This window comes from Falco peregrinus, chromosome 9 (assembly GCF_023634155.1).
Source record: "Falco peregrinus isolate bFalPer1 chromosome 9, bFalPer1.pri, whole genome shotgun sequence".
Taxonomy (NCBI): domain Eukaryota; kingdom Metazoa; phylum Chordata; class Aves; order Falconiformes; family Falconidae; genus Falco; species Falco peregrinus.
Window position 1 is genome coordinate 20,586,204 of NC_073729.1, and position 25,549 is coordinate 20,611,752.

At 45.4% G+C, this 25,549-nt stretch overlaps 2 protein-coding genes across 9 annotated transcripts in view; both read left to right on the forward strand.

Annotated features, from left to right (window-relative positions):
* Positions 1 to 18,923, forward strand: SCT (secretin). Of its 5 annotated transcripts, none has more exons than XM_055813291.1 (7): positions 1 to 442; positions 10,875 to 12,396; positions 14,767 to 14,863; positions 15,701 to 15,805; positions 16,079 to 16,183; positions 17,324 to 17,425; positions 18,473 to 18,923. In XM_055813291.1, exons 3-7 carry the CDS (start codon positions 14,775 to 14,777, stop codon positions 18,582 to 18,584), a joined length of 513 nt encoding a protein of 170 aa, XP_055669266.1. In that variant the 5' UTR covers positions 1 to 442; positions 10,875 to 12,396; positions 14,767 to 14,774; the 3' UTR covers positions 18,585 to 18,923. The 5 variants fall into 5 exon arrangements, with proteins under 5 accessions (XP_055669266.1, XP_055669267.1, XP_027651127.1 ...); XM_055813292.1 differs by having other exon boundaries at positions 1 to 435; XM_027795326.2 differs by lacking the exon at positions 10,875 to 12,396 and having other exon boundaries at positions 1 to 435.
* The window catches only part of CDHR5 (cadherin related family member 5), a 20,579-nt gene continuing 11,106 nt past the window's right edge, over positions 16,077 to 25,549 (forward strand). Inside the window, exons 1-9 of one of the 4 annotated variants that reach the window (XM_027795320.2) lie at positions 17,328 to 17,425; positions 20,291 to 20,989; positions 21,209 to 21,387; positions 22,279 to 22,329; positions 22,664 to 22,756; positions 22,882 to 22,980; positions 24,382 to 24,492; positions 24,829 to 25,005; positions 25,414 to 25,504. In XM_027795320.2, the coding sequence (XP_027651121.1) occupies positions 20,827 to 20,989; positions 21,209 to 21,387; positions 22,279 to 22,329; positions 22,664 to 22,756; positions 22,882 to 22,980; positions 24,382 to 24,492; positions 24,829 to 25,005; positions 25,414 to 25,504 (964 nt within the window). In that variant the 5' untranslated portion in view covers positions 17,328 to 17,425; positions 20,291 to 20,826. Of the gene's footprint in view, positions 16,184 to 17,327; positions 17,426 to 20,290; positions 21,388 to 22,278; positions 22,330 to 22,663; positions 22,757 to 22,881; positions 22,981 to 24,381; positions 24,493 to 24,828; positions 25,006 to 25,413; positions 25,505 to 25,549 lie in introns of those variants that run through there. The other 3 variants (XM_027795321.2, XM_027795319.2, XM_027795318.2) reach the window with 3 other exon arrangements.

The window sequence follows — 25,549 nt, forward strand, 5'->3', positions numbered from 1 at the left end:
GAGGCTGCCGGTGTGCCCCCCCGCCGGGCCCCGGGGGAGCTGCCGCCGCGGGGGACCCCGGCCCGCGGGTGAGGGCGCGCCGGGTGGCACGCCCGGCCCTGGAGGAGCCCCCTCGGAGGGGATGCTTTTCCTGGGACCAAGCCCGGGGTGTCGCCGAGCTCCCGTGGCCAGGCAGTGCTGGCAGGCCGGGGCTTTGCCAAAAAAAACGCCGGCATTAACGCCTCGCCCTTCACTGCCCAGTTTACCCCAGCCTCCTCGTCCAGTGGAGCAGTCTCCTTCTCCCAGGATTAGGCTTCTCGTTGCCTCTTGAGCAGGAGGGAGAGAGCAGCTCCGCACTGGCACAGCTAAAATTTCTTCGATGAGCCACCCTCCTCAGGTGCAGCGGCAATCGGCTGGCGGCCGGCAACCCGCGCTTCCCGCCCCACAGCAGCGTCTGTGAGTGGTAAAGAAACACCACCTTTCCTCCAAAGCTAAACATGACAATAGAACCAAAAGGCTTTGCAGTGGCGTGCTTTAGGGTTGGCTTGTTTGAGGTTTGGGGTTTTTTTTGTTGTTTCAGGGTTTTTTTTTTTGTCTTATTCCCCCCCCCCCCCCCCCCCTTTTATTTGGGTTTATGATTTGCTTGGCTTTTTTTGCAATGGTGCATTTTGGGCCATTGAGTGACTCCTATTGTAAAAGTGGCATTGTAGGAAGATAAAAACCAAGGACTGAGTCTCCTACAGGCAGATTTCTGTACGTTGGGACACAATGTCTTCCTTGGCATGAGCTTGACCACACATATGTGACTCAGAAACAGCAGAGGCGCTGGCCCCACAAGCACTGTATTGCAATTGTTATGGTAGATCAAAGGACTCTTGGGTCTTGGCTGGACCCTCGCAAAACTCCATGAGAAAGAAAAAAAACTAACAGGTAAGCAAGTGTTTAGAGTAGAAGGTTATTTTAAGTCAGGCTTACCTGAAGGTATTTTCCTCAGGAGACTCAAAGCAGTAACATAAACAGTGATCAGAGAAATCAGTGCCGGTACCTTTGATCTCCAAGAGTATTTGAAGGACACTGAAGTCTCCAGAAGTCCAGAAAATGGCAAACGCTGCCTATTTTTAAACAGAGGGAGACAAAAAATCAGGGCACTAAAGAGAAACCCGAGTTGTTCCAATCCCAAAGTTAACAGAGCTTGTTTGTTTCTGTGTGAGACCTAGGAGCACTTGTAGATATGGGGACAAATAGTAAATATCACGTATCTCAACTCCAGCGCTACCTGCAGTCTCACATGGCATTCCCTTTAGCAATGTAAGAGGAAAGACCAGGTGAAATTATTACAGGTCGGGTGAATAACTGGAAACTTGTATCCCAGGATCTCCACAGAATCTGTTAATATTTAATATTTACATAATTGACCTGAGTGAGGGTCCAGAGAGTCCACTAACAAAATTTGAAGATATTACCAAGACAGGAGAGACTGTGAGCATCTTGGAGCACAGAGTAAGAATTCAAAATGGTCTTGACAAGTTGGAGAAACTGTCTGGCAAACACAGGATGCAATTCAAAAGAAATTTTGCATATATCCTGTGCTTGGGCAGGAATAATCAACTGCAGCAATGCAGGATTGAGGAAACAACTGGATAGGCAGCAGGTGTGGGAGCAAAGGTGGTGTACCAGGTCACAGGCTGAACATGGGGGCCAGGGTGTCTTACTGTTGAAAATGAGACAGAAAAAAACCAGAGTAAATGTTCCACTGGGATAATGCTGTTTGAGAGGTACCTGTGCATCTGCAGTCTCAGGCAGCCTTCACTCAGCCACACTTTTCACAACATTTGTCATAATTATGTCACCTAAAATAAGAGACCTCTATCAAAAGTATTGGGAAAGAAATCCTCTCTCCAAGCCCCTGCCCTTGCTCCCCCCAGTTCCATTACTCTTTTTTGGAAGGGGACATGATTAACTCTCAGCGTGTGCAGCATGGAAAAGCCAGAACCCTGTTTTCAGCCATGGGGACAGACATAGGTACTGTCCTTTCCTTGGAGTGGGTTAACAGCAGTTGATCCACACAGTCTATTTTACCCAGCTGCCTCGGGCTCCACAATTTCATACATGAGTAGGAGAAAATTAACTTGGTTTCAGCACCTCACTCGCAATCTGGCTTGCCAAATACTGTCTCCAGAGGTGTGACTTCCAAGTCTTTTCTAAAGCCAGCAAGAATGCCATCCCTTTAGTAGCTACTGAGTTGTATTACCCCTCTCTCCCACCCTTATATAGGTTTGCCATCCTCATGTTCATCCCAATATGCATGGGTTTGTCTGGTCACCTCCCTCTTCCAGCTGACCCAGCTTTAACATGCACTTAAATCAGTGTGCTAAGACCAAGCTCAGTCCTACGAGCACAGGAGAGACAATTCCATCTGCTCTGAATGGGACCAAGCCTCCTCCGAATCTGGCACCGTTAGCCACCAGCACTGGAGGGGGTACTCACATGCCTTTGGATCCACCTGTATTTCTACATTCCTTTGGGAACAGTTGGTGTTGGACTCAGGTAGGCACAAGCATGTCTGCATATCTGTCAGGTTAAGAAGAGCTCATTTGCTGTGAAATTCAGACAAGGAAGATAAATGTTAATCCAGTGCAGTAAACTGGGACAAAACTACCCCACCAGTCTTTTTTAAAACCATACGCGAGTTTGCTCTGTGGTTTCTATCACCTGGACACAGCTCTTCCGGTATGGTGGTTGTTTCCCTAAAACCTAACTGCTGGCACACTTACTGCTGTCGTAGCCTTCACTCGGCGAGCAGCTGGTACAGTGGAACCACTTTTACTAGAGCCCTTTTACTCTAAGAAATCAACTCAAATTAGCTAAAGGAGGCCCTGAAGTGCATTAATGAAACTGCACTGAAACCCTCTGTGGACAGAATACCCTTCATTTATTTATGTTTAAACTACCTGAGCAGCAAAGGCAGCAGGATCGAATTGTGACTGCAGGCATTCTGCCTTCCCGCAGGGATTAATGCCATTTATCTAATCCACTTTAACAGTTAATTTATATTCATTACCTTGATTTTCCCTGTGGGTTAGTGCAGAATGACTCTTAGTTGTCAGTGTGGAAACCCTTATTCCAGACTAACAGTGCCTTAATCCTGAACTAGTTTAATCCTGAAGTGGATTAAACTAATGTGAAATAAGGCTTTTGACTTCCAAAAAAGAGCAGCCATGCAAAGCACTAATTAGCACAGCTCTTTCATTGCAAACTCACAGGCTACAGTAATCCTTGCTCACTGTCACTGAGTCCCATGGTTCCTCTGTGTTTGCCTGCTGCCACTCTGCCTGTAGCACATCCCTTGGCAGACTCAGTGGTTGTAAACCATATCCTGCAAGGCCAGCTCCCAGCCGGCCAACTAGTGTGGGCCAACTGATTTGGCTTTGCTGTGCGACAGTGTCTCCAGGGGTACAGTGAATCCTGAAGAGCAAAAGCAGCAGAAAGGCACCCTTATATTCTGTTGGCAGGTATAAGAATTAGACACAATCCCATTTTTAGATAAGAGGAACTGTCCTCCTAGTGAAGGAGAAGGAAGATCTCATCAACATCAGTACTTCAACGAACCCAAGGAAGCCATCTCATGTCACTTCAAGAAAAAAAAGATGACAAAAGACAGAATCATTTGTGACCCTCATGGAAAGCAAGAAGAGTTAAATGTCAAACTGATGGACAGTGAATACCTAAGAGCACCTTTGGAATGTGTCAAGTGTGGTCACTGGTTTTGAACAAGCGCTTTTTGCTTGATTGCACAGTGTGCAGTGTCCCGGTTCCCCCACCACACTGTGACAGCCTGCTGGCTCAGGGCAGGCGGGTGGAGAGACTGTGAAAGCCACCCACAGCTGCTCTTTTTGTCAGAAAGAAATGTTTTAATCTCTCCTAAGTAGGTGCTATGAAGGACACAAGATATGAATAGCAGCACTTTCTGCCAGCACGGACACCCCTGCCTCACATCAGACCATGCCTCAGTTTCCCTTTTATAAACTGGCACACTGGTGCCCCAGCCATTCCATCAAAGAAACATCTGTTCCTACACCACTCTCTCTATAAACTCATACCGGTGCTTGTCAAATGTGGGGGGAAATGAGACTCTGGTACCCAGTACCTCGTAGAACCTCTGCCTTTCCTTCTGTGCCATGCATCTGTGACTGCAGCCTGTGGCCTGCAAAGCCTTTGCTAGTGAAAGCGATGTCACCATCACTGCCCTCCAGCCACCTACAAACTCAGCTGCCAGAGATCAGCTCAGGGCAGCACCAGGAAAGTACCCATTTCTTATGCAAACCAACAAAACAGTGGGAGATCTGCTTTTTCACTGTTTTTTGCAGTGTTTTTAAAGGAAGGTCAGGAAAATGAGCAGTGCAACTGGTTTTCAGCAAGCCTCTGCTTGCTGAAAGTGGCTGCAGTGGAGCTGGTCCCCAACAGCCAGCCAAGGAGCCAGGTAGAGTCCCCCAGAGACTCCCCCAGGATGAGTTAATCGAGGATTTGATTGTAAGCCAGTTCAGGATCAAGGAGGCTGTAAATCGAGACATCTGTCAGAGTCTCCCCAAAACCACAGAACTTTTATCACCATAGTTTTTCACACTTGAGACATTGAATTCTTAAATAGAAAAAGAGAGCAAAATTATCGGCCAAAGTTTCAGCACAGATATGTCTCAACTCTACTGTTGAATAGTACCCTAACAGCTGGGCAACAGATCACTGAGGCTGTCTTCAGATTCAGAAGAAAGGGAGGAAAATTAAGAGCTTTTAAGGCCAGTCGTGTTCCTTTTATTTGGCATATTTAGCCGAGCAATCCTCTGTGACAGTATCATCTGCAGCAAAGCTGGCCTGCTTTACAGTCTGCCTGTAATGCATTTCTGAGAAAAGGGAGAGAGGTAGCATCCTGCCCTTCAGGTTAACCTTTGCAAGAGATGGGAGAGGATGGCATGGCTCTCCTGGCTTTCCAGGCTCTTTGAGTCCCCCTCCAAGAAGCTGCACACTGAATAGATCTTTTGACATTTAACATTCTGGCAAGTAATGATAAATCCACGTAAGGTGTAAAAACTCATGCATTTTTGATGGTGATAAGCTGTGAGGATGCAACTACAGAGAAAATGGTTGGATTTTCTGTCTCTGTTAGCTCAGAGTCAAAACTAGATGTTTTTGTGGATGCCTGGTTTCAGACTAAGCCATGTAATTGATCTCACGCAGGGGTAACCTGGTGAAATACAAGGGTTTGTGTCATAGGGCAGATCAAATTAATATACTTCAAGGGCCCCTACTGGTTTTAAAACATCAGTGAGCTTATTAGAGCCACTCGTTATGAAAAACCTCCTGGGGAGGACAAGTACGAGGCAACAGAGGCCGGGAAAGTCATGCCTGTGAGCAGCAAGCACCTATAAGTGCACCTCCTTCCGCTCTCATCTTCACAAAGCCTGTCCTTGTTCGCCTGGGAGGGATGCCCTTTCGCGTTCCTGACAAAGTCCAAAGGGGGATGCAGCCAAAATGAAGCCCAGGCAGCTGTGTAGCTGTCAGGAGCTGCTGTGCTCATTGCTGGCACTGCACACCTGGAACAGCTGGGCCAAGCCTGCCTGCCAGCCAGGACAGAGAGCATATCATTCTTATAATTAAAATTAATTCCCTGAAGTGCTTTCTCCTCTTCCCCAGACACAGCAAACAGCTGGAGGCTGAGATTACGGGTGCTGATGCCAATTAGAGCTGTGATAAGGCCAGGCGCATGGGGAGCATTAGTGCACAGCTCTGCTGTGGAGAGACGGCACTTGGAGCTCCTCTGTGCCAAGCTACAAGGTAGCTCCCAGCTGGGCAGAGAGCAATGCTGGGCCAGGAGGGCAAGGATGGCCAGAGCAGTCCTGGTGGGGGGAAGCCACCCAGTCCTGTCCCGTTGTGTCCCTGCAGAGGTATGTGTTCTGTCCATCAACCCACACTGTGGAGACTACCTGAGGACAGGCAGAGTGCACCCTCTTCAGCAGTCCTCAAAGGAGATTTGGAAGGAGACCCACAGGGTGTAAAAATCACCAAGTGATGGATGGGGGCAGTAGCCTGTCTTTGCAGGTCGTTAAAAAGCTCTTTGTGCTTCCTTGGTGACAAAGAGACAGCCACAGTACACACATAGATTGGGAAAAGAGAGCTCCTCTCTTCATCTGAAAACTAGACTGTGCGTTGAGCCTGGCTTTTGCTTTGCTGGGTCACAGTGCCAGTAAAACCAACCCTTGCTTCTCTCTACCATGTCCGTTCCCAAGCAGGGAGGAAGATTTGCTGACAGGAGGGTAGTGCCTCATAGCAGCTCTTCCAAACCAAAGGCTGTCTCCTGCTTGCTACAGGTGTGCCTGCACAGGAGGTCAGCATTTGCAGGATGAGCCGGGCTTAGCCCCAGCATTCCCAGGCAGAGCATCTCTAGGGAGGCAGATTTACATCCTCAGGGGGCCCTTTGGCTTAGCACCCACCCCTGCTCCAGAGCAGGAGTATAAGGCATATTCTGGCTAGCTGCCAAAGACCTGTCTCATCCCATACCATGGAAAACCAAGATACTCTGTCAGCACCCAAGGTACCGCTCATGTACCAGTGGGGCACTTTTCCCCTTTCTCTTTCCAATTCTTAGCAAAATATTTGAAGCTTTTTTGGTTTTTTCCAGTGTGAGCCAAACACTGAATATTTATCTTAATCTCTTCTTTCAGAAGAACTGGGTTTTACTGCAGATTTTGCCCAAAGATTTGGCTGGAAGCAGATAAAACTTTGATTAAAATGACTGAGGTCTGCTCTAGCAGAGCCCAGAGCTCCTAACACAAAAGTTTTCCTGTCCTTGCCCCTGGCCAGTGCTGCCAACCATGGCGATGAGTAGCATGTCCAGCATCTTCTCTCTAGACTTCAGAGCAAGTGGGGACACTTTCAGGAATGTGACATTTTATGCTTTTGGCCCCTGCATCTTAACTTTCTTTTCAAACTGGTGCAAATCTAGAAAGGTGCCATATGTTGCAGCACAACAACCAGGGTCCTTGTTAGACTCTGCTGCCTAGCCAAACAAAGCAGAGAGACAGGCAACCTAAATGAACCCAAGAGCAGCTCAGGAGTGGAGCACTATATAGGCAGATAAGAGACAGCCATGCACATCCCAGATCCGGACACCTCTGCTAAGAGTAATTTTCCCCTTGCTGAATCATGTGCTGCTGTGGAGGGTGTGTAGCCTCAGAGGCAGGGCTCTCCCATGCCAAGGCTGGGACTTGAATGAAACCCAGGTATCTTGTCATACTGGGCATGGGGAGGTGTATAGTCCCTGCTCACAGAGTGAGCCTTATAGAGACTGATACAGCCCATTTGCACACACAGAGGCACTGGGCAGCCAGCAAAAGGGAATAAACATGGCTTTTCCTTCTGTTTTGTGGATTGTTTTAAGCACAAACCTCCAAAAGGGACCATAAGGGGCTGGCATGCTTCTGTGACGCTGGGTTTATTCCAAGACAAGGATTGCTCCCTAACCTGTTCAGGGTTTTGGAATAATAACTGAGTCCACCCTGGGGCTTGGGAATGGGGTTGGTGTTTTTCTGTGGCCCCATGACCATATGGACTGAGATTTTTCTTCTTCCTTCTTCTCCCAAGCCCACCAACAGCTGCCCCTGATCACCCCTTCCTCCCACCCTACTCTTCCCTTTTGCAGCCAAAATTACAAAATCAGGTGGTAAAGATTAAAACCACTCCTGAAACGATCCTGTGCAAGAAAGGAGCATTTAGAAGGCTAAATCCTTCAATCCCCTTATTCCAATTAGGGTCCTTTCTCTTACAGACCTGAGAGTGATGCAAGAAAATTACTCCAATCTGCTCTCAGTAGATAGCAGCGTCATGGTCAACTCCTTGGCCCGGGGAAGGCTCACCTGCAAACATACAAGAGAAAATCCCCAGTACACACATGGACTCACACCATGTATATTAAGAAAGAAAAAAAGAATGGGGGAGGTTGAGGTTCCTGAACACCCTGTAAGCTGATTAAAAGGTATTTTACGTAGGAAGGATTTAGCCATACAGCTCCTAGTACCATCTGACCTCAATAAACTCCCATGCCATCGGCGGGTGCTGCCATTGGATTGTGTCCCAGCCTGTTCCTGGGCTCCTCGAAGGTCAGCTGTACCTAGACAGCTTCATCAGGACTTGCGACACCCTCGCTGGACATGTGTGGTGGATGAGATGGTCCTTCCCCAACCTTCCTCAGCCTGTCTTGACTCTCGTGCGCTTAGCCATCTCGAAGCCACGGACCTCGAAGACACCAGTGCAGAGGCTGTAGGAGCATTTTGGGATGTGCGTTTTGGCCAATTAAGGTGTCTCCATGAAGAAAAGCAGCCCCAGCAGATCCTGAGTTGCTGCAGTAACATAGCTGAGGACAAGCTGGCGACGGATGCTACCTTGCAAGGGTTGCCCTGGATAAACAGCAACCCCAAAGGCTGGTTGGGCTTTCCTGGTCCAAGGCAGGACCAAAAAAGTTCAGATGACATGGTAGCAGCATTTATCCAGCCTGTTCTTGAAGTTCTCTGGGGGTGGAGCCTGAATGCATTCACACTGGTCCTTAGCCAGAAAGTCTTTTCTGATCTCCTGCATTAATTTCTTTGAAGTTTGAATGGGAATTTCTCCCCTTCAAAACTCAGAATGACTCCTAGAGTTCTGTGTGCCAATTTTTGAGAGTCCACCTGCATCATTCTTGTGGTATGGGGTCAGGATACCTAGGTTTATGATAAAACCTTCACTTTTTTGAAATGCAGTTTCTCGTGTCTTTTACCCCCAACACAGAAAAAGGCCAGGCCCATGTGTTATCCTTAAATTTTGCCACATTTGGAGCTAATACATTTAACAGTTAAAAGATGCTGCATTTCACACTGAAGGCTTGGTGACCCCTGTACAGGAATTGTAGAGGAATGAAGCTGGGTTAATTAACATTGATAATATACAGCTGTGGGCTGGCTTCAGGGGTGGTGGGTTGGCTGATGTGGATAAGGCGCAGCTGTGGCTGGTTCCTGCTAAGTAGTTAAATAGCTCTAAGGGGGGAGATGGAAGAGGAGCTTTGGATGAAGAGAGACCTGGAAGAAGCAGAGGGAGGAGAGTGAGTACCCTGCATGTAGATGAGGAGAGGCCCTAGGAGAAGCAGGGGGTCTGGAGGTGGATGCAGCAGAGGCAAGAAGCAGGTTGGACTGGCCTGAAGAAGATGAAGAAACAGTATGGGCTGTAGGTGAACCTTTGAAACCTTGTGTGAGACTGATGGTGGTGCTGAGGCGTGAGAGGGCTGGTATGGGGTGATAAAAGCCTTGTTGCAGCTGGCTAGCTTGTGTAGCTCTGTGATGACCCATTCCTCACACTGTAAAGAAGAGAAAAAAGATCTTCCTCTATGCCACTCTCAGCTTTAATGCCTTTGGGATGGGTCAGCTTGTGCGTGCTAGTCATTAAGTACCCTTCAATGAAGAGCCTCAGTGTCAAAGTGGGGGTAGCCCCTCTGTTTCATAACCCTTGCCTGCTGCCATGCATGAGGGTGTCCCCAGCCGACAGCGTGGATGCTGTGAATAGCCCTTGTACCTGTGGCAACTGGATTTACTTAATGTGGCTCACCACAGGTCTCTCTGTGCTGTGCATCAGTTGGTGTCAAGCCTAAGCGTAAGTGACAGCACAAAGATTCTGGTGGCTTTACACCTGGCAGTATCCTCCAGGCAGCTCGCCTCCTGCTCAGGCGTGGCCCCAAGGCTCATAGAATGCTTCTCCTTCCTGTCTTGGGGTAGCTCTCCCTGCCCTCTTCAAGGAGTGTTGGTGCAAGCAATGGCCTCAGAGCTCCTTAGTGTTACCTCTTTGCAGCACTTTGCTATACATCCTGTTAAAGAGTGTTATGTCCCATAAACAGGTAAGTCACTGGCAGCTGGTGGCAAGGATCGGTTCAGCTCTGAGTTCTTGCAGCTTCAGGTATGACAGCTGTGCAAGGAGTAGGGGTCAGGTGAGGGCAATAATTTCCTTTTCCTTTGTCGTTCTTACAGTCAATGATGGGGAGCTTTTCTCTGCAACAATGCTGCACAGAGATGATGGGTTAGATTACAGGGATTAATGGATGATTTATTCATGCTTTGTGCCTGCTGGATACAGGCAAGGGGAATCTCAACTCCCACTTTGAATGCTCACACAAATGAAGAACGGGAAAAGCGAGGTGCAAATTCACAGAGCTCCATTCAGCTAATACTGCTAAGAGTGTTGTTGTTTACTCCTGTTTCCAAAATGTCTCCTGATGAGAGTTTAATTTTAATTCTGGTTAAAGGAGAATCAGATGTCATTTCAGGACTGGGGATTTGGTTTGGGCTCCAGTTTATTCGGGTATAAATTCCAGCTCGCCAAAGCTTTTGAGTTTCCTTGCATGGTCCTGAATTTCTTTATTGGGAGGCCTCAGGAGCTGCATTTAAGCTCAAGCCCATGGTGATCACCTGTGTTATGTTACAGCAGTGCTGGGCACGGCCACGCAGTTTTCTACCCCATCGCCTTTTCACTGTCTGCCACTGCTGCTACAAGGCAAACACATTTTTTTTTTTTGTTGCAAGTAGATGTATCGGGTAGTTCATGTTCTTCAGTCCCCAGAAGCTTTTATTTTCCCGTTACTCACCCTCTGCTGCCATCATGGGGCCACTTCGTCATTGCAACCTCTTCTGTGTGCCTCTTAGCTAGAGCGGTTTAGATTCTTATAGCAAACTGAGTTTCCCCCAGAGCTTGGAGGCACTTCAGACCCATTGAGGTTATTTACAAAGCAAAGGAAATCACATTAGTAACTTTTAGCTCCCTATATGTTGCTTAGCCTTTTTTAAATTAACTTTTTCCCCTCCTTGTTCCTACATGGTCTTTCTCAGTTGTAGATGTTTGGCAACACCACGAGCCTAAGCTGAAGCCAGCCACCACTGATGTAGACAGAAAATATTAATACAGAAAACATGAAGATTTAAAGGCAAAGAACCGAAATACAAGAATTGCAGATGTACCAATGTCACTGGGGGCTCCCAAAGCAAGGCTGGGTGCCCAGAAGAGCTTTCAGCTGCCATGGGAGAAGGATGTGACTTGCAATGCATCTGCACCTGGTTGTAGGGAGAGGAAATGCACTGAATGAGGCAGTAACCCTACAGTAAGTTGTATCAGTGATGGTGGGAGGGCTGCAGGAGGAATGCCAGCAAAAACACAGCTGAAAAAAACCAGTTGTTACAGAAAGGTGAGGAAATGGTTGGGAAATACCTGGATGTGTGAAGGATTGACCTGTGCTGTCTGCAAGGAGGAAATGGGGTCCCCTATCCAAGCAGTGGCCATCTCTCAGTCCTCCAGTCCTGGAATGTCCCCACTGTTTCTTCCTCTCCCTTTTGCAGGGGTCTGGTTGCAGCCTGCAGTCACATGCAGGAGTGCTGAGTCTTGCTGCTCAATCAGTGCATGGGTTATTCTTCCCAGAGAAAGATGACGGGGAAAATCAGGTCCCTTCCAACTCTCTAGTCAGGAGAATGTCATCTGCTTTGTCAAAGAAAAGAAGATAAGTAGACAAGAAAAAGTGTAATATAGCTCTTATTTCTCCAGTTGGAAAATAAGATTTATTTACAACGATTAATCCTTTCAAGCTACTTTATACAACATAAAGGAGGAGAGAAAGGGCATAATCCTATTTTCTCCCTCCATTTCCATGTCACCTTTAGTAGCAGTATTTGAAAGCAACCAGCTCCAAACCCCAGCAAAGGCAGGCAATATATTCAGAATTTTTTTCTGTGCATGTATAAGCAGTAGCTTTGAAGCTGGGATAGTCTGTTCTCAGCAGAACTCTCCCAGACATGGCTGTGAAACAACAATTTGAAAGAGGTTGTCCCCTCATGCAAGACTCAGCCCTCATTCTACTGATCAGACAATGTTTGCCCTAAAAAAGTGACATAGTGTTTAGTCAGATCTTAGGTACACACATACACTCACTGACAGTTTCTGTCACTTGCAAACAAAACTCAAGCCAGGATTAAAAAAGAACAGAAAATTAAGCTCCTATCATTTGGTAATTTAAGCCAGGAGGAGAGATAATGATGACAATCATAATGAATCAATTGGTATGAGGATGTTTGCCCAACAAATTACAGTCATTACAGACAGAAGCAGGAATTATTACCCGTCAGCAGAAATACACTACACAGAATGGTTGTGAATGACCTGATCAGATTTAGAGAGTAATTAAAAGGACATTCCAGCCTGGATGCATTATTTGCTGTTAATCATGATTAAGCATATTCATATCTTTACCCAAATAATTGCTTCTGATAAGGGCTGCAGATTTATAGGGGGCCAAGGAGACAAATGGGCCAGTGGTGCACTGTAGCTGTGAAACAGCTGAGAGCCTGGAGTGACCACAGTCTGGTGAGTACTGCTGCTGGGCTGGATGGGCTGCCTTCTCCCCTCTTTCAGTTTTTGGGTGGTGGATTTCAGGTTTCTGTAATGCTTTGCTGAGCCATTGCCATGAGGCCACCCATACCCTGAACAGCAATGCTTGTAATGTGTGGGAGTGTCCTCCTCTGAGTAACCAGAAGAAGGAACAGAGCCCAAACAACATCTGGACCAGATGGCTTCCAGAAATGTGGTCTTTAGTTTCAGGTAGAGCACGATAGAGCAGCAGGAGCAAGAAGGTATGCAAAGTGGCTGTGTATCAGCCTTTTTGGAAGCTCTCCTAGCAGTAGTACTCCTGCAGGGTATTGGCATCCTTGATTCAGCAAAACCTTTGGCTGCAGTCTGACGCTTCAGTAGTAGGATTTTTCTGCTGGAAAGATCTGAGATGCTTCCAGGTTCTAGGCTGGCTTGGTGCACTCTTCTTTCAGCTAAAGGTTCTGGCTAGCTAAGGAGTTTGCATTTATTGAAAGCCACCAGCACCGGGGAGGGCAATAAAAAGCTCAGAAGGATCTCAGAGAGTTAATACAGCTCCACTGCGATGACACTGAAGATCTACCTCCTCCCTGGGGTCTGACTGATTAAAAAATCTCAATGCAATACATCATTATTGGTACACAGGAGAAGTGCCCCAACAACCATTACTGTTCCTAGCAACTTCAGCACAGTCAAGACAAAATTATGTCCAGAAAGGGAAAAGATGAGCTGATTCACTTGATTAACACATAGAAAGGTTACGAAGACAGGGAAACTCTGAACCTAGGGATGGGCTTTAAAATGGGCTCTTTAAGTGCTCCAAGACAAATGCCTGCCCAGGGTTGGCACAAGGAAAGTCAAATGCTGTGGTGAGATCCTGGATGGGGGTCAAGGCGTTGCATGGCAGGTATTGCGCGGACTGAAGGACAGGCTCAGGATCCAGATTTCCCTTCCCTGAAGGGTGGAGTGCTCTGGTTTTGGTGGTGGTTTTAAGCTCTTTCACATCCCTTAGCTGGGAAGCAGTACTGCAGAGTCTGTTTTGTCTGGACTCCAATAAGAAACTCATCTTTGAAATGCCTTTCTTGTTTTACTTATTCAGTCCCCCTCAAAGCCAAATCAAGCAGGAAAACACACTACTAAAGCATCAGAAGTGTGTGAGATGAACTTGGCTCCTTAATCATGCAAAACCTCTCACTTGTCTGCTCTGGAACCCCCATTAAATATTTGTGCTGTGGCTTACAGTGAATAGATTTCTGTATAAATCCCCCACTCTTGTCCTTCCCCCTTTTGGCTCTTCTCATCTTGCAGCATCTTTAGAGTAGCAAACAGTCCCAGAAGGGTGGCTAGAAAGTGTTCAGGAGACTCTGTCAGTCCTTTAATGCTCTCTGTACTGTCTAGTTTCAGACTAAAGTAAAAGCGAAGTGAGAGGACTTTGATTTTGGGTTAGCAAGTACTATCTGAGAGTTTCCAGGGTAGCAACTAAGAAAGCAAGGTTTGCTTCTTTGCTGGAGGAAGGCGGGTGTATTGCAAGTTACAGCTATGGCTCCTGTGTAATCCTTGGGGAAATGTAAGCACCCTCTTATAAAGGCGCATACACATCTCTGCAGATATAGGGCTGCGAAAGGAGCCTAGAAATAAAAGGGAAAAACATGCAATGGCTTGTGATAAACAACATATGCTTTTCTTTTTATTTTAGTAAAAACCCAAAATATGAAGTTCTGCTGCTACTGAAATGGTGTTATTTCTTTTTTCCTTCTTGAAAGATTAGAGGATAGGCAGATAATTGGCACACACAAGAGCTTTTCCCTTCCCCTCTGCACAGATGAACTTTTCTTTGGTACATACCAATTTTTTTTTTGTCTGAAAAACCCAAAGAGATTTCTCCTGGGCATTCTCTAGGTATATTAATAACTGTCTGTGTGGTGTGTTTTCATGGGCACTTTAAATCCTCTCCCTGAAGGCTCAGCTCTCAGCGACTTATAGTTGAAGATGGTTTATTCCATGGTGTTGTGCTGCTGAGGGATCAACTCGCATGATACCTGTCTGCATATTCAAGGCATATTATACTGACTCACAGCAAAACTCCAGCACAAACATCATCTCACACAGCCAACCATAGGCCTGTGCTCTGGGACTGCGTGGTGGTGGTGATGGGATAACAACTAAAACCAACTTCCAATTAACTGGCAACATGAATGATTTGAATTATTGATCTTTGTACTTTACCAGCAAAAACAGTATTTCTTTAGAAATTCCTGCCTAATTTAATTATAGCAGTGTTATTTGTATAGCTGTGTCTTCTGTGTGGTGTTTGAACTGTACCAAAGTCATTTGTTATGGTGTTCATAAAACCTTGTGCTTTTAATTCAGGAGAGAACATGTTTTCCCAGATGACTGGCCTGTGGCAACTAATTATTCCCATGATTGTCCTATTACACTTCTCAGCATCTCTTCCGTCCCAGGAGAGGTAAGCATTTCTTGTGCCTCTGCTTCCTTTCTCTCTGTGGCTTTTTGTTCAAAGAGCCTGCTAAGTATAAAGTTAGCCTTTTATCTTCCTTCTAGAGCTTGCATCTGCTAGGCTGTTGGATTTTTTTTCCTTTCCCTAAATTGATTTAGTTAGAGTGCAAATGTCGTAAACTTCTTTACTTGCTTAAGAATGGAAACGTTGATTTGACGTAATTCAGGAGAAAAATCAGGACCCTAAACAGATCAACTACAGTAAAAAAGACACTTGAGTCTGTTTTCCTGCTATGTACTTATACGGGCTGATAGAGGTGAAAGTTTCTGTTTCAGATAGTCTAGTCCCATGAAAACATAACAAAAATAATCAATCTTGTAAGTTCACCAGTTCATAATCTCATGCCAGACTTTAGCAGGGCTGTCTCTCCTCCCACTTGTGTAGAGGCAATTAAAGCACAGAGAGGCTAAAGCACTTAGGCTTTAAGAGGACAGACCTGAGACTCCCCTGCAGCCCTTCCATGGCCATAACCAGTGTTTAATTAACTACTGATCTTCTTTTGTGCTGAATCAGTGTTAACCTCACATTCCCATATCCTTATGGTAAGGTGATTGCATTAGTAAGAAGGAGGTGCAGGTGGTTTTTCTGTGTGATGGTTAACAAAGGTATTTCTTTTAAACTCCTGTACGACTTGCCTTTTTTTGGTGAAACTTTGCGAAGCTGGCAAAAATTCTTGCCCGTCTTTGTTTGCAGCCCTCTTCCCTTGAGGGAGCATTTTTAAATGCCTGTTCTTAGGTCTTAAAACCATGCCTTTTCACCTTTTTTTTTCCTCTTCTAACCTCCCAGGACTGAGAGGCATGCTGATGGGCTTTTCCACAGTGAGCTCAGCAAGATGAATGGCAATGCCTATGTGCAGCAGCTAGTCAAACACCTGGTGGGCCTCAAGGAGAGGTAAGGACCAGCCAAAACCACTCTCCTGGAGCATGGAAGTCTCCAGCAGGAGATGGGATCCCAGCAATGACTGGCATGACTGTGGGGCTGAGCTGTCTCCAGCTCCAGAGCCAGCCTAAGCACTGGCCTTATCAGATGCCCAAGATGAAAGGAGAAGGGGAGAGATACAGGGCTTCTTGACAGTGGGAAGAGAGAAACTTTTGTGTCCTGTGATATATCCCACATCACATGGTTGGAAAGAGCAGCCATTTTACTGTGTTTTCCCTGACTCAGGTCCCAGAGGCACTCAGATGGACTGTTTACCAGTGAATACAGCAAGATGAGAGGAAACGCTCAGGTTCAGAAATTCATTCAAAATCTCATGGGCCACAAGCGCAGGTAAGAGCTCTGCTTCCTGGGGAATGAGAAGGCAGCTTGGGTCATGCAGGGTGCAGGTCTTAGCTCCAAGGAAACGGGGTGACATGACCAGTGCTTTGGAAAACTTGAGACAAGGGCAAGATGGTTTCATCTGGCTAGGCTGCACCTGGAGCCGCTGTACAGTAGCAGAGACATCCCACCAGCCTGCCCTGCCAGTCACAGCAGGCAAAGCGGGTCACAGACCTCACTGAGGCCATTTCTAAGCATAAACCAACATTATCTATTGCATATGCATCTCAAGCTTAATCCATAGGACACAAAACTTTACACCAGATCACAGCCTGGGATTTTTTGTTTGCATTTTAATTTAGCCTTTTTGGAAAAGCTGCAGGTGATTTACCTACTCCAAATAAAGCACCTTGTAATAAACCATTTGTAGATAAATGGGCTCTGTAACAGAATGAGGAAGACCTCTGGGTTTCACAGTCTGCACTCATGGCTCTGACTGCCAAACTAGGCAGGCTTTAGACATAATCATATAATGGCCAACATGGGGTCTTTCATTCAGATACATGGCTTCAGTGGGAGCTAGTGACCCTGTATCTGAGCACATCATCAGTTATATGTGGTGCACTGCAATACAGCTCACAACTGCTGCTGCTGCCCTTGCTGCTGGTACGTTGTGAAGTGACAGCATTGTCTGGAGAGGTTTTCTTCAAGCTTGGTCCTTTCTTCAATGCAAATACTGATTCAATGCACATTGATTCCTTCCCATCTGTTCAGACTGCTTTGATATATTCTGGGACATGCACCACTAACAAAATCCTGGCAGATGCAGTAGATTTTTAATTTCCAAATGCTTGAAAAAGGTATACATCCATGGGCAAAAGAACATGCCGGTACTGGGTAATGAGGCAGAGTACAAGTGCATATTAAAACTTGTCCCTTTGCCAGCCAGAAAGCATCTGAGCCTGATTTGAAGAGGATATTTCTTTTTGCTCCTGCACAGCTATAGACAATCAGCAGGTTAACAGAGCGTGGACCATGAGGCAGGTTGCCCTGGGGGGTGAACCTGCCTTCCAGACAGCAGGGCTGCTTTACAGCTGTAGTGGTTACACTATTTTTTTGTTAATTATTATTAATTTTCTTTATCTAAACCAGCTCACCAGGCCCAGTCAACACTGATGTGCAGGGGAGAGAGGAAGAAAGCAGCCATGAGGAACTTTGCTTTCTATGGTTGTACCAGAGCTTTCTAAACACCAGGTAGGAGGGACAGATTTGTCACCTCTATGGCCCTGATTACCACAGTATTTAAGCCGAAAGAGGTTCTTTAGTAACTTGTAAATGCCCAGTTTTTACCCCAAGTGCAGAAGTCTGATGTAATGCAGCAGATCAGGAGGACTCGGCTGATATCCTCAAAAATATCCTCAAAAAGGGGAAGGGTGGAAGATTTATTAAATTGTCCATATTTTAAAATCACTTCTGCCTCATTTCTCATCAGCTTGTGAGGCACTGTCATTGCTGAAGTGCAGCCCTCCATGCCACTTTGTACCTCCTGTCACTCTGCCAGCAACCACACTTCCAGGTGTGGTTTGCAGAGTTAGAAAAGCAAATGCTTTCATCTAACTGCAAGGTGGCATGTGACTCTGTGCAATCTCGATTTCTGTGCCTATGTTCACGGTAATCTCTATTTCTATGTGCCAAGCCCGCCTGGTACTCAGTTTTGCCTTACCTAAAGCCAAGTTGGCATTGAGATTTGCCGCGAAGGTGTGCTATATAAATGCTGTATAAAAGCCAGTTACTAAAAATAATAACCCAGGGAAATGAAATAATATCTTTTTCTAATCATAGCGTTGTCATCCTGGTCTGAAACAATTGTTTGTCCCATTAGGAAACCTGATCTGAGAGTTAAAATAGAAAGCCTTTACTACCCTGTCTTGATTCAGTTATTGATTCAAAGATACACCTGAGGCTGGGCTGTCCCAGCATCTGCGGATTGTCTCTTCCTAGTGACCAACCACTTTCAGTTAGACATCTCGTTGTTAAATCAGTGAGGAATTTTATTAGGAATAAGCTGGCCCTCAGTACCTCTTGTGCACATTGCCTAGAATAAATGGGGGTAATAACACCAATAGGGTTGCCTGTGCGTTTGTGGGGTACCTGGCTGCAGATGGGTGTGACCTGGGTCCCTCTATCATACATCTGTTCCTTGGAGTCATCTTTGAGTTTTACAAGGTGGCCTTGTCACCCTTCCTGCAGTTCGTGTCCCCAGGAATAACAAACTATCACCCAATTTTTCCCTTCCAACAGCCACTCGGACAGTGATGCCTGGGAAGCGGCTGCAGTTACCAGCCAGTATGTTTGCCCCATCACTAAGCAGCTGGTTGCAGACATAAAGGAAGATGCAGACAGTTCTGACTGAAGGTGAAGGGAAAGAAACACCCAAGGAGACAGCTTTGCATGTATATAGCTTTGAAAATAAACAGGAAAGCTATTGAATTTGCTTTAGGAAAAACTTGTGAGATCAGCAAACATAAACAGCAAAAATAAAAAAGCAGCCAAAACCCAATAAATCCTCTTAGATTATCAAGTGAAATGCATGTCAGTGTGAACTGCTGTCAGTAGATGGAGCCTGAATGAAGCACATCACTTCCACTTTGTGTTAGCATTTGGCTGCCTGCTTCTGAAGTCAAATAAAGATTTGTTAGCTATGTCTGTGCTTTGGCTACTCTTTGGGAAACAGTAACAATGATGGTACAATTTTTAGGTGTTGGAATATTAAGAATGCAGGTTGGGGGGGGGGGAAGTATTTTGCCAGGCTTCCCCAGTATAAGGCATGTTGGGACTAGCTGGAGTCCTTGGCCACATCTTCTGTGGCTGTGACTCAGGACTGCATGCAATCCAGCTGTAAAAAAAGGCCAGTATCGGGGCCTCTGTTTAGCAGAAACTTAGCCAGGTGCTAAACTCATTGCAAAGAAATGTACTGAGAGCTATGCAATGTAAATACACACTGTAAATAGAGTTTCTACTCCACTCTGCCCCTGTATTTACTAGCCCAGCTTTCTCACAGCTGCTAAAGACAAAGCTCCACTAGAAGAAATATATTCCTACCATTTAATGAAGTTTATGTTTTATTCCTGCACCACGCTGCTTGGCAGATTCCCTACTCTGACAGAACAGCAACTCTACCTTCCCTTAAAAACCAACAGATTTTGAAAAGCAGCTCTAAAATAAGGTGCATTCAGCTGCAGTCGTGGCTGCCTACTGCAGAACTTCTCGGTCCATCCCTGCACCATCAGTTGTCACCATTTATGCTGTGTACCTGACATCTGTGAAGAAGCTAGTTGCTCCTAAATGTTCACCTAAGCACCCATTCCCTTACTGTGATGCTGAGAGGCTGTTCTCTGGACCATGGCATTTATTTCGGTCTGTAGGAAATCTCTGCTAGGAAAGAGACTTCTTGGAGGACTTTTGGAAGGAGTGTTGACAACCTGTATTTTGTTAAGCCGCTAACAGCTATTTGGCTAAAAGGTAGCATCTAAGAACTTTCTGAAATCAATTGGGAGTTTAAAAGGAACAGTGAGAGAAGCTGTACCCTTTTTCCTCCTATAAAATGGGTAAGTTGAAAACAATGGTGTTTCTTTGCTCAAGTGGCCAAATGTCTTGCCCCATGATATTTGGCTTGTGAAAATTTACTTAGAAAAAGGCAGAACAAAACAGCAGAATATCACGCTATTGAGGCTTCGGAAAACTGCTGAGATGTAAATAATTGGAGCCTAGATGGAGATTCTGGGGAGCATCCCTACAAAGAGCCACTGCCAGGCACTGACAGAAGGAGACAGGTGTCCCTACAAAGTTTCTGAGCAACGACTGGGCTGCAGCTGAGCCCAGTCGCTGTCTCTGGATCCACTCTGCTCACCTTGTGAGGATACTGTCACGCATCTGGGAATAACATGAGGGTTGTAGAAACGTAACTGGTTATCTCAACCCAAGGACTTACACAGGCCCTAGCTCCTTCCTTTACCATCCAGACAAAAGAGTGGCCAAGATGGCTCTTTCCTGAAACCTTTGTCTTTTCCAGAAATAAGACATCTGAGAGCTGGCTTTTTAATTTATTTTTTTTTAAAGCTGTTTTTCAGGAACAGCATAACAGACTGCAACTAGAAGAGAGAAACCATAAGTCATGGGCTGGAGAACAAAACCTGTTACAGAAGAGAATGTGGACCATGAAGAAAAGGTCTGGCTAAAATAAATAAGATATAGTTGGTATAGTAGCATCATTATGACTTTTTCCAGGAAATGATCTAACCAAAACACACCCTCTCCCTGGCACATTGGAAACATAAATTTGCCTGCTTCCTCCTCACTGGGAGAGGCTGAAGTATACAGACAGCTTCCCAAATGTCAGCCCTTATCCTCCTTCATGTTTATCTCAGGGGGCTTGCCTCTGAATTCTGAAATGCTTCAAATCTATCCTTGTTGCTACAGAGAGTTTAGGATAGGAAAGACCCAGGAACAAAGCAGAAACAGGAATTTATGCGTCATCATGTTCCATGACCAGTAAATATCTTTCAATAAGTCATCCAATGAGGCAAAGAGGCAAAGGTTGAACTGCAGTAATCCACTCCAGCCAGCCAATGGTTTTGGCCTTTATGAAGCAGTGAATGCAGAAGATGGTGCTGGGAGAAACAGGGAGAGAAGACCAGCTTAATCAGAAGCATTTTTTTTTCAACAACTGGCAGCTCACCATGGCTGTTTCTCACTGGCTCCTCACTGCTATGCTCTTTCTGCTGCTCTTTGTAACACATGTTTCAGCACAGCAACAAGGTAAGCTCTTGCAGGAGGTCCGTGACCACAGAAGAATAACCCCCCGGGCGGCAGCAGCTTGCACCATAGTAAGTGGGAGATTTTTACCTTCTTACTCCAAGACAGCTTTGTTCAACAACCTTCTCTCCAAGGGTAACCAGAGGGGTCTCAGGTCTCACTCAACTCTGTCAGAATGTGAATCCCTGGGCAATTTTGTGTCTAATTTGTGTGTTTTTCCAGGGTGTTCTGTGAGTAATAGAAACCCAAGCATTTATGAAAATAACCCTCTTGGCTACGTGGTGACCACTATCCGTGTGGAACCAGGCTTCACTGTAATGATTGATCCTTCTTCCCCCGACCACAGTTTTTTCACTATAAAGGGGTCTGAGCTACAGCTGAGCCGAAGTGTGGACTATGAGGTAAGTCTTTAGCTAGCAGGCTGCCCGAATGAGACAGATAAAGCTAGGATGCAGTAAGTTTCAACCTGGGGTCTTGGACTTTCAGATATTCGTAAGGCATTTCTAAAGGATCTAGGAAATAACATTGAAAAATAAAGCTATTTCAGCTGGGTTTGAGTTCACTGCTTGTGGAGATCAGCCCTTCCACAAGCAGAGTATTGGGAGGAGGGGGATGCATGGTGTGCTTGCTGTGACCTTCTTTCAATTAACCTGTATGAATTAAAGCAAGGGAAGTTTTAAAGCCAAAAATGTGGCAACTGTAGTGTTCAAAATGATCCCTGTTTGCTTCTAGAAAACACAGCTTTGAGCAGTGAGGTGATCTTGTGTGAAGGCAGTATAAAAGGTCAATGTGTTCATTTAGGTTGCTGCTAAATTATTTTACCTTCCTGGAGTGCTCTGTACACAGCCACAAGCATCCTTAAGCTGTCTTTCCCCTAATGTAAAAACCCACATTTACTTGGCTGAAGAACAGCAGACAGAGTTAACACCCTACAGGCAACACTGTACTTGCTGCATGGTACGTTTCTGTTTCATTCAATTTAAAAAGAAATCTCTATTTGAAGTCACCTGAACTGCAAGAAAATGGCCGAATAGCTCTGCTGACATGTTACAGGAATTACAGGGAGAGAAGCTGGAGTATAGGTCTGCTTTGACTCCATCGTAAACAAGATTCCAGTGCTGATGGAGGGCTGTAAAGGAAAGAAAAGAAAAGTTAGATATGTCTGAAAACAAGATAAAGCCCAGTACCATTTCTGATTCAGCAATGCATGTATTTGTCTCATTTACTTTAGAAAGATTTGGTACATTTTGACTTGTTTCTACAATTGCTGGGGTTTTGTTTTTTGCATACAGAAAGACACCTTGCTGATGGTGGACCTGATTTGTAAGAACACTGCTGGGCAGGTGAGTGCTCTTCCAGTGCTCTCAGCCCTGTTACAATATACTGCGGGGCAGCACGTACTTCCCTCCATTTTTCCTAGTCCACAGACTGGGATGAGATGTCCTTTTCTTTGTGGATGTACACACCCTCTCAACAAACAGAGAGCACCCAAAGCTCTGTGAATGAGGAGGGGGTGGGAACAAATGCACAACCCTCCACACACTGTGGGTGCTGCGAACCCCAGCCCCATCCAGCTGTGCTCCTTTCACCATCCCCTCTAGTCATTCTGCAAATCAGGATCAGCTCCTAACAGTCTTTATTTTTGTCTTTGATTCTCTCACTTTACTCTTTCTGCAGAGTGATTATTTGCAGATTTTAGTGACCATTCTCAACGTGAACGATAACAGCCCAGTGTTTAAGCAAATGAATCTCACCAAAGTTGTCCCTGAGGTAAACATTTTATGGAAGTGAAGGGGGCACTGGGTCACCCAGTGCTGTGGGACTAAGAAAAGGTTAGCAGGGAGAAGTCTTCAGCCCATTTCACAAAGAGAATAACCAGAGCAACTTTGTTTCAGGATACAAAAGTGAATGCAACCATTGTAGCCCGTGAAGATTTAAGTGCTAGTGATGCTGACCTGGACATCATCTTTTATGAACTTACAACAAAATTGCCGGTGAGCATCTTTGGGGAAAAAATGGTAGCTCTGGAGAAGTCTTTGTTTTTAATTCAGAAGAGTCCCAGCTTTGAGGGAAGGTATTGCACTGTATTGCATTTAGTTCCCTGACAGCTTCTGGAAGCAGTACAGCTGTTGCAAAAATCAAATGTTTTTTTTGTTAGCAGAACAGTGCAACCAACATGTCAGATACTGAATTGTTTTACTGCTCACACTTTTATTACACTGTACAGATTAAACTTTCATCTAGGATACTCTGAGCCATATGGTCCAGGGAAGCCTTCTTGGGATGGTCTGTAAACATATCAGGAGATACCTTTGTACCTCACAGAGTTTAGAATTGTGCTGAGTTGGATAGGGAAAGGAGTTATTGTCCTGTTTGCCAACAGTGCCCATGCAGAGGGGAAATAACATGACCTGCCCAAGATCACACAAGAAGTCCTTTGCAAAGCTAAAGACAGACTTCACTTTCCCCGGATTCAAATTTAGTGCCTTTGTTTATTTGCTGTTAAGGGGTTTGCTTGGTAAACATGGGAAATTGACTGTATGCACAGTTAAATGGATGCCAGCCTAGAGTGCAAGGGCCTGATGGAAACAAAACCAAAACCAACCAACCAACCAACCAACCAAAAAAGTAATTAAAAGAATAACAAAATTTATATCTACATTTAAAAAAAACATTGTGGAGTGAGCAGGCAGTGTCTGACATTCTGCTGCTATTACCTCCATAACTCCAGGGGTGTGAAGGGTTGTGAACAGAAACCACGAGTTTTTGAATTTCAGCTCTAGGGTAAGACTTTTCCCTCACATTGGTGTAAATTCAGAGGGATTTAGAAATGCAGAGGAATTCTAGTCAAGACATAAGATTAAAGGAGAACCAAAGCAAGTGTAGAAGGCTATAGAGTAAAATGCAATGTATGTTATTTCAATTTGGCTTTATAGTTGCTTCCAAAGTTCAGCTGTGCTAGGCTAAGGCAAGTGATCTTGACGGTTCTCAGAGGCTAAGCTGTCTTTGATCTGTTTTGTGCATGGATGTGAGATTTCTTGGCTGTCATGGACCCAAAATCAAGTAATGTTGGCAACCTGTTGAATGTAGGAAATAAATGAGGTAAAAGATTTCACCCAATACCTGCTGAGTGGGTAAGCAGGCAAAGCAGGGGATCTTGGAGAATAAAACTCATGGGAACACAAACAAACTTTTCTGACAAGCTAGGCAACTCCTGCGTGCAATACCGAAGATTAAATAGTTCTAGCATTCTCACACTGCACACACCCCACCCATCCAACCCAGGTCCCCAGGATTAAAGATCTTGACTGGGATCACAAACACAGCAATGAGTAGTATTTTGGACAGTTCTGTGACCGAGATTGCTAGCAGGTTTTTCCTTTTCCCCCTGCCAGGGCACAGATGGTTATTTTGCCATAAAAGGAGTTAACAACCCAGAAATTTATTTACAAAAATCATTGGACTATGAGAAATTTAAATCGACAATGTTGGTTTTGTATGCAAGGGTAAGTTCTTCAGGAGGAAAAAACGCCTCATTTGCCCCAGTAAGTATGAATGGGGAATCTCTGGGATGGCAGGAGGGAGGGTGGATACTGAGGGAGGTGAATTTGGAGCAGCCTTCCACCCTCCACAATTACACAGTGATGGACTACTTGCATACAGTTCACCTATGTCAGCAAAATAAGATAATTCACTGCTTTAGCTAATCTCACATAAACTGCTAAGCCTTTGACAGAATACAGTCAAGACAGCTAAAAGACCCTGGCCCACTGGCTTTTGCAGATGTGTTCTTTTGGCAATAAAACTTGCATCTCATGAGTATGCTTTGCCTTTGAGTACAGGACAGGCCTGTGGGCAGCCCTGACACCACCAACACAGCTACCACAACAATAAATGTATTTATTGAGCAAGCTGACACCAAACCACCATGGTTCCTACCTTGTACCTTCATTAACACAGAAAAGAGCATTTGCATCAGCAGACCCTATACTGGGCGGATCAATATCTTCGAGATGGCGGTAAGCAGGCATGATCAAGCAGTATCCTTGATGCTATTCTCAAACAGTATCCAGATGCTATTTCCAGTGGGTAGTGCCTAATAATTTCCATGAGCTCACGCTGACCTCCAGTCGTAAATGCAGATGGTTCAGCATGACAGGGAGCTTTCATCATCCTGGAAAGTGGAGGTTCCCCTACCCCAGGCAGCGCTGCTTATCCTTGTTCCTGCAGCACATCACAGGAGAGGCAGGAGCTGGAAAACCCTTTGCTCTAGGCTATCTTACCTCTGCCCTGTTACAGCCATCTCCCAGCAATAAATGCCATTCTGCCCAGACAAAAGCACCAGAGCCACATTGGGATGGGAGAATGCTGCAAACGCTAATTTGGTGCTGTAGTGTGGCACGTAATGCTTTGCCTTGTTATTGCAGATGGAACCACTCATCCTGGAGCCAGGGCCTATCTATGCTATTGATCCTGACTACACTTTAAATGAAAAAATCGTGTACAGCATTGTTGGTGGTGAGTAGAAGTCATCACCTTCCACAAACTGGATTGCTCATATGT

What these genes read in the sequence shown, in the direction of transcription:
- SCT (XM_055813291.1), top strand. Translation starts at nt 14,775, where the DNA reads ATGTTTTCCCAGATGACTGGCCTGTGGCAACTAATTATTCCCATGATT. An exon ending in TCTCTTCCGTCCCAGGAGAG is followed by an intron (nt 14,864 to 15,700) that starts GTAAGCATTTCT and finishes CTAACCTCCCAG; the next exon opens with GACTGAGAGGCATGCTGATG. An exon ending in CAGAGCTTTCTAAACACCAG is followed by an intron (nt 17,426 to 18,472) that starts GTAGGAGGGACA and finishes CCCTTCCAACAG; the next exon opens with CCACTCGGACAGTGATGCCT.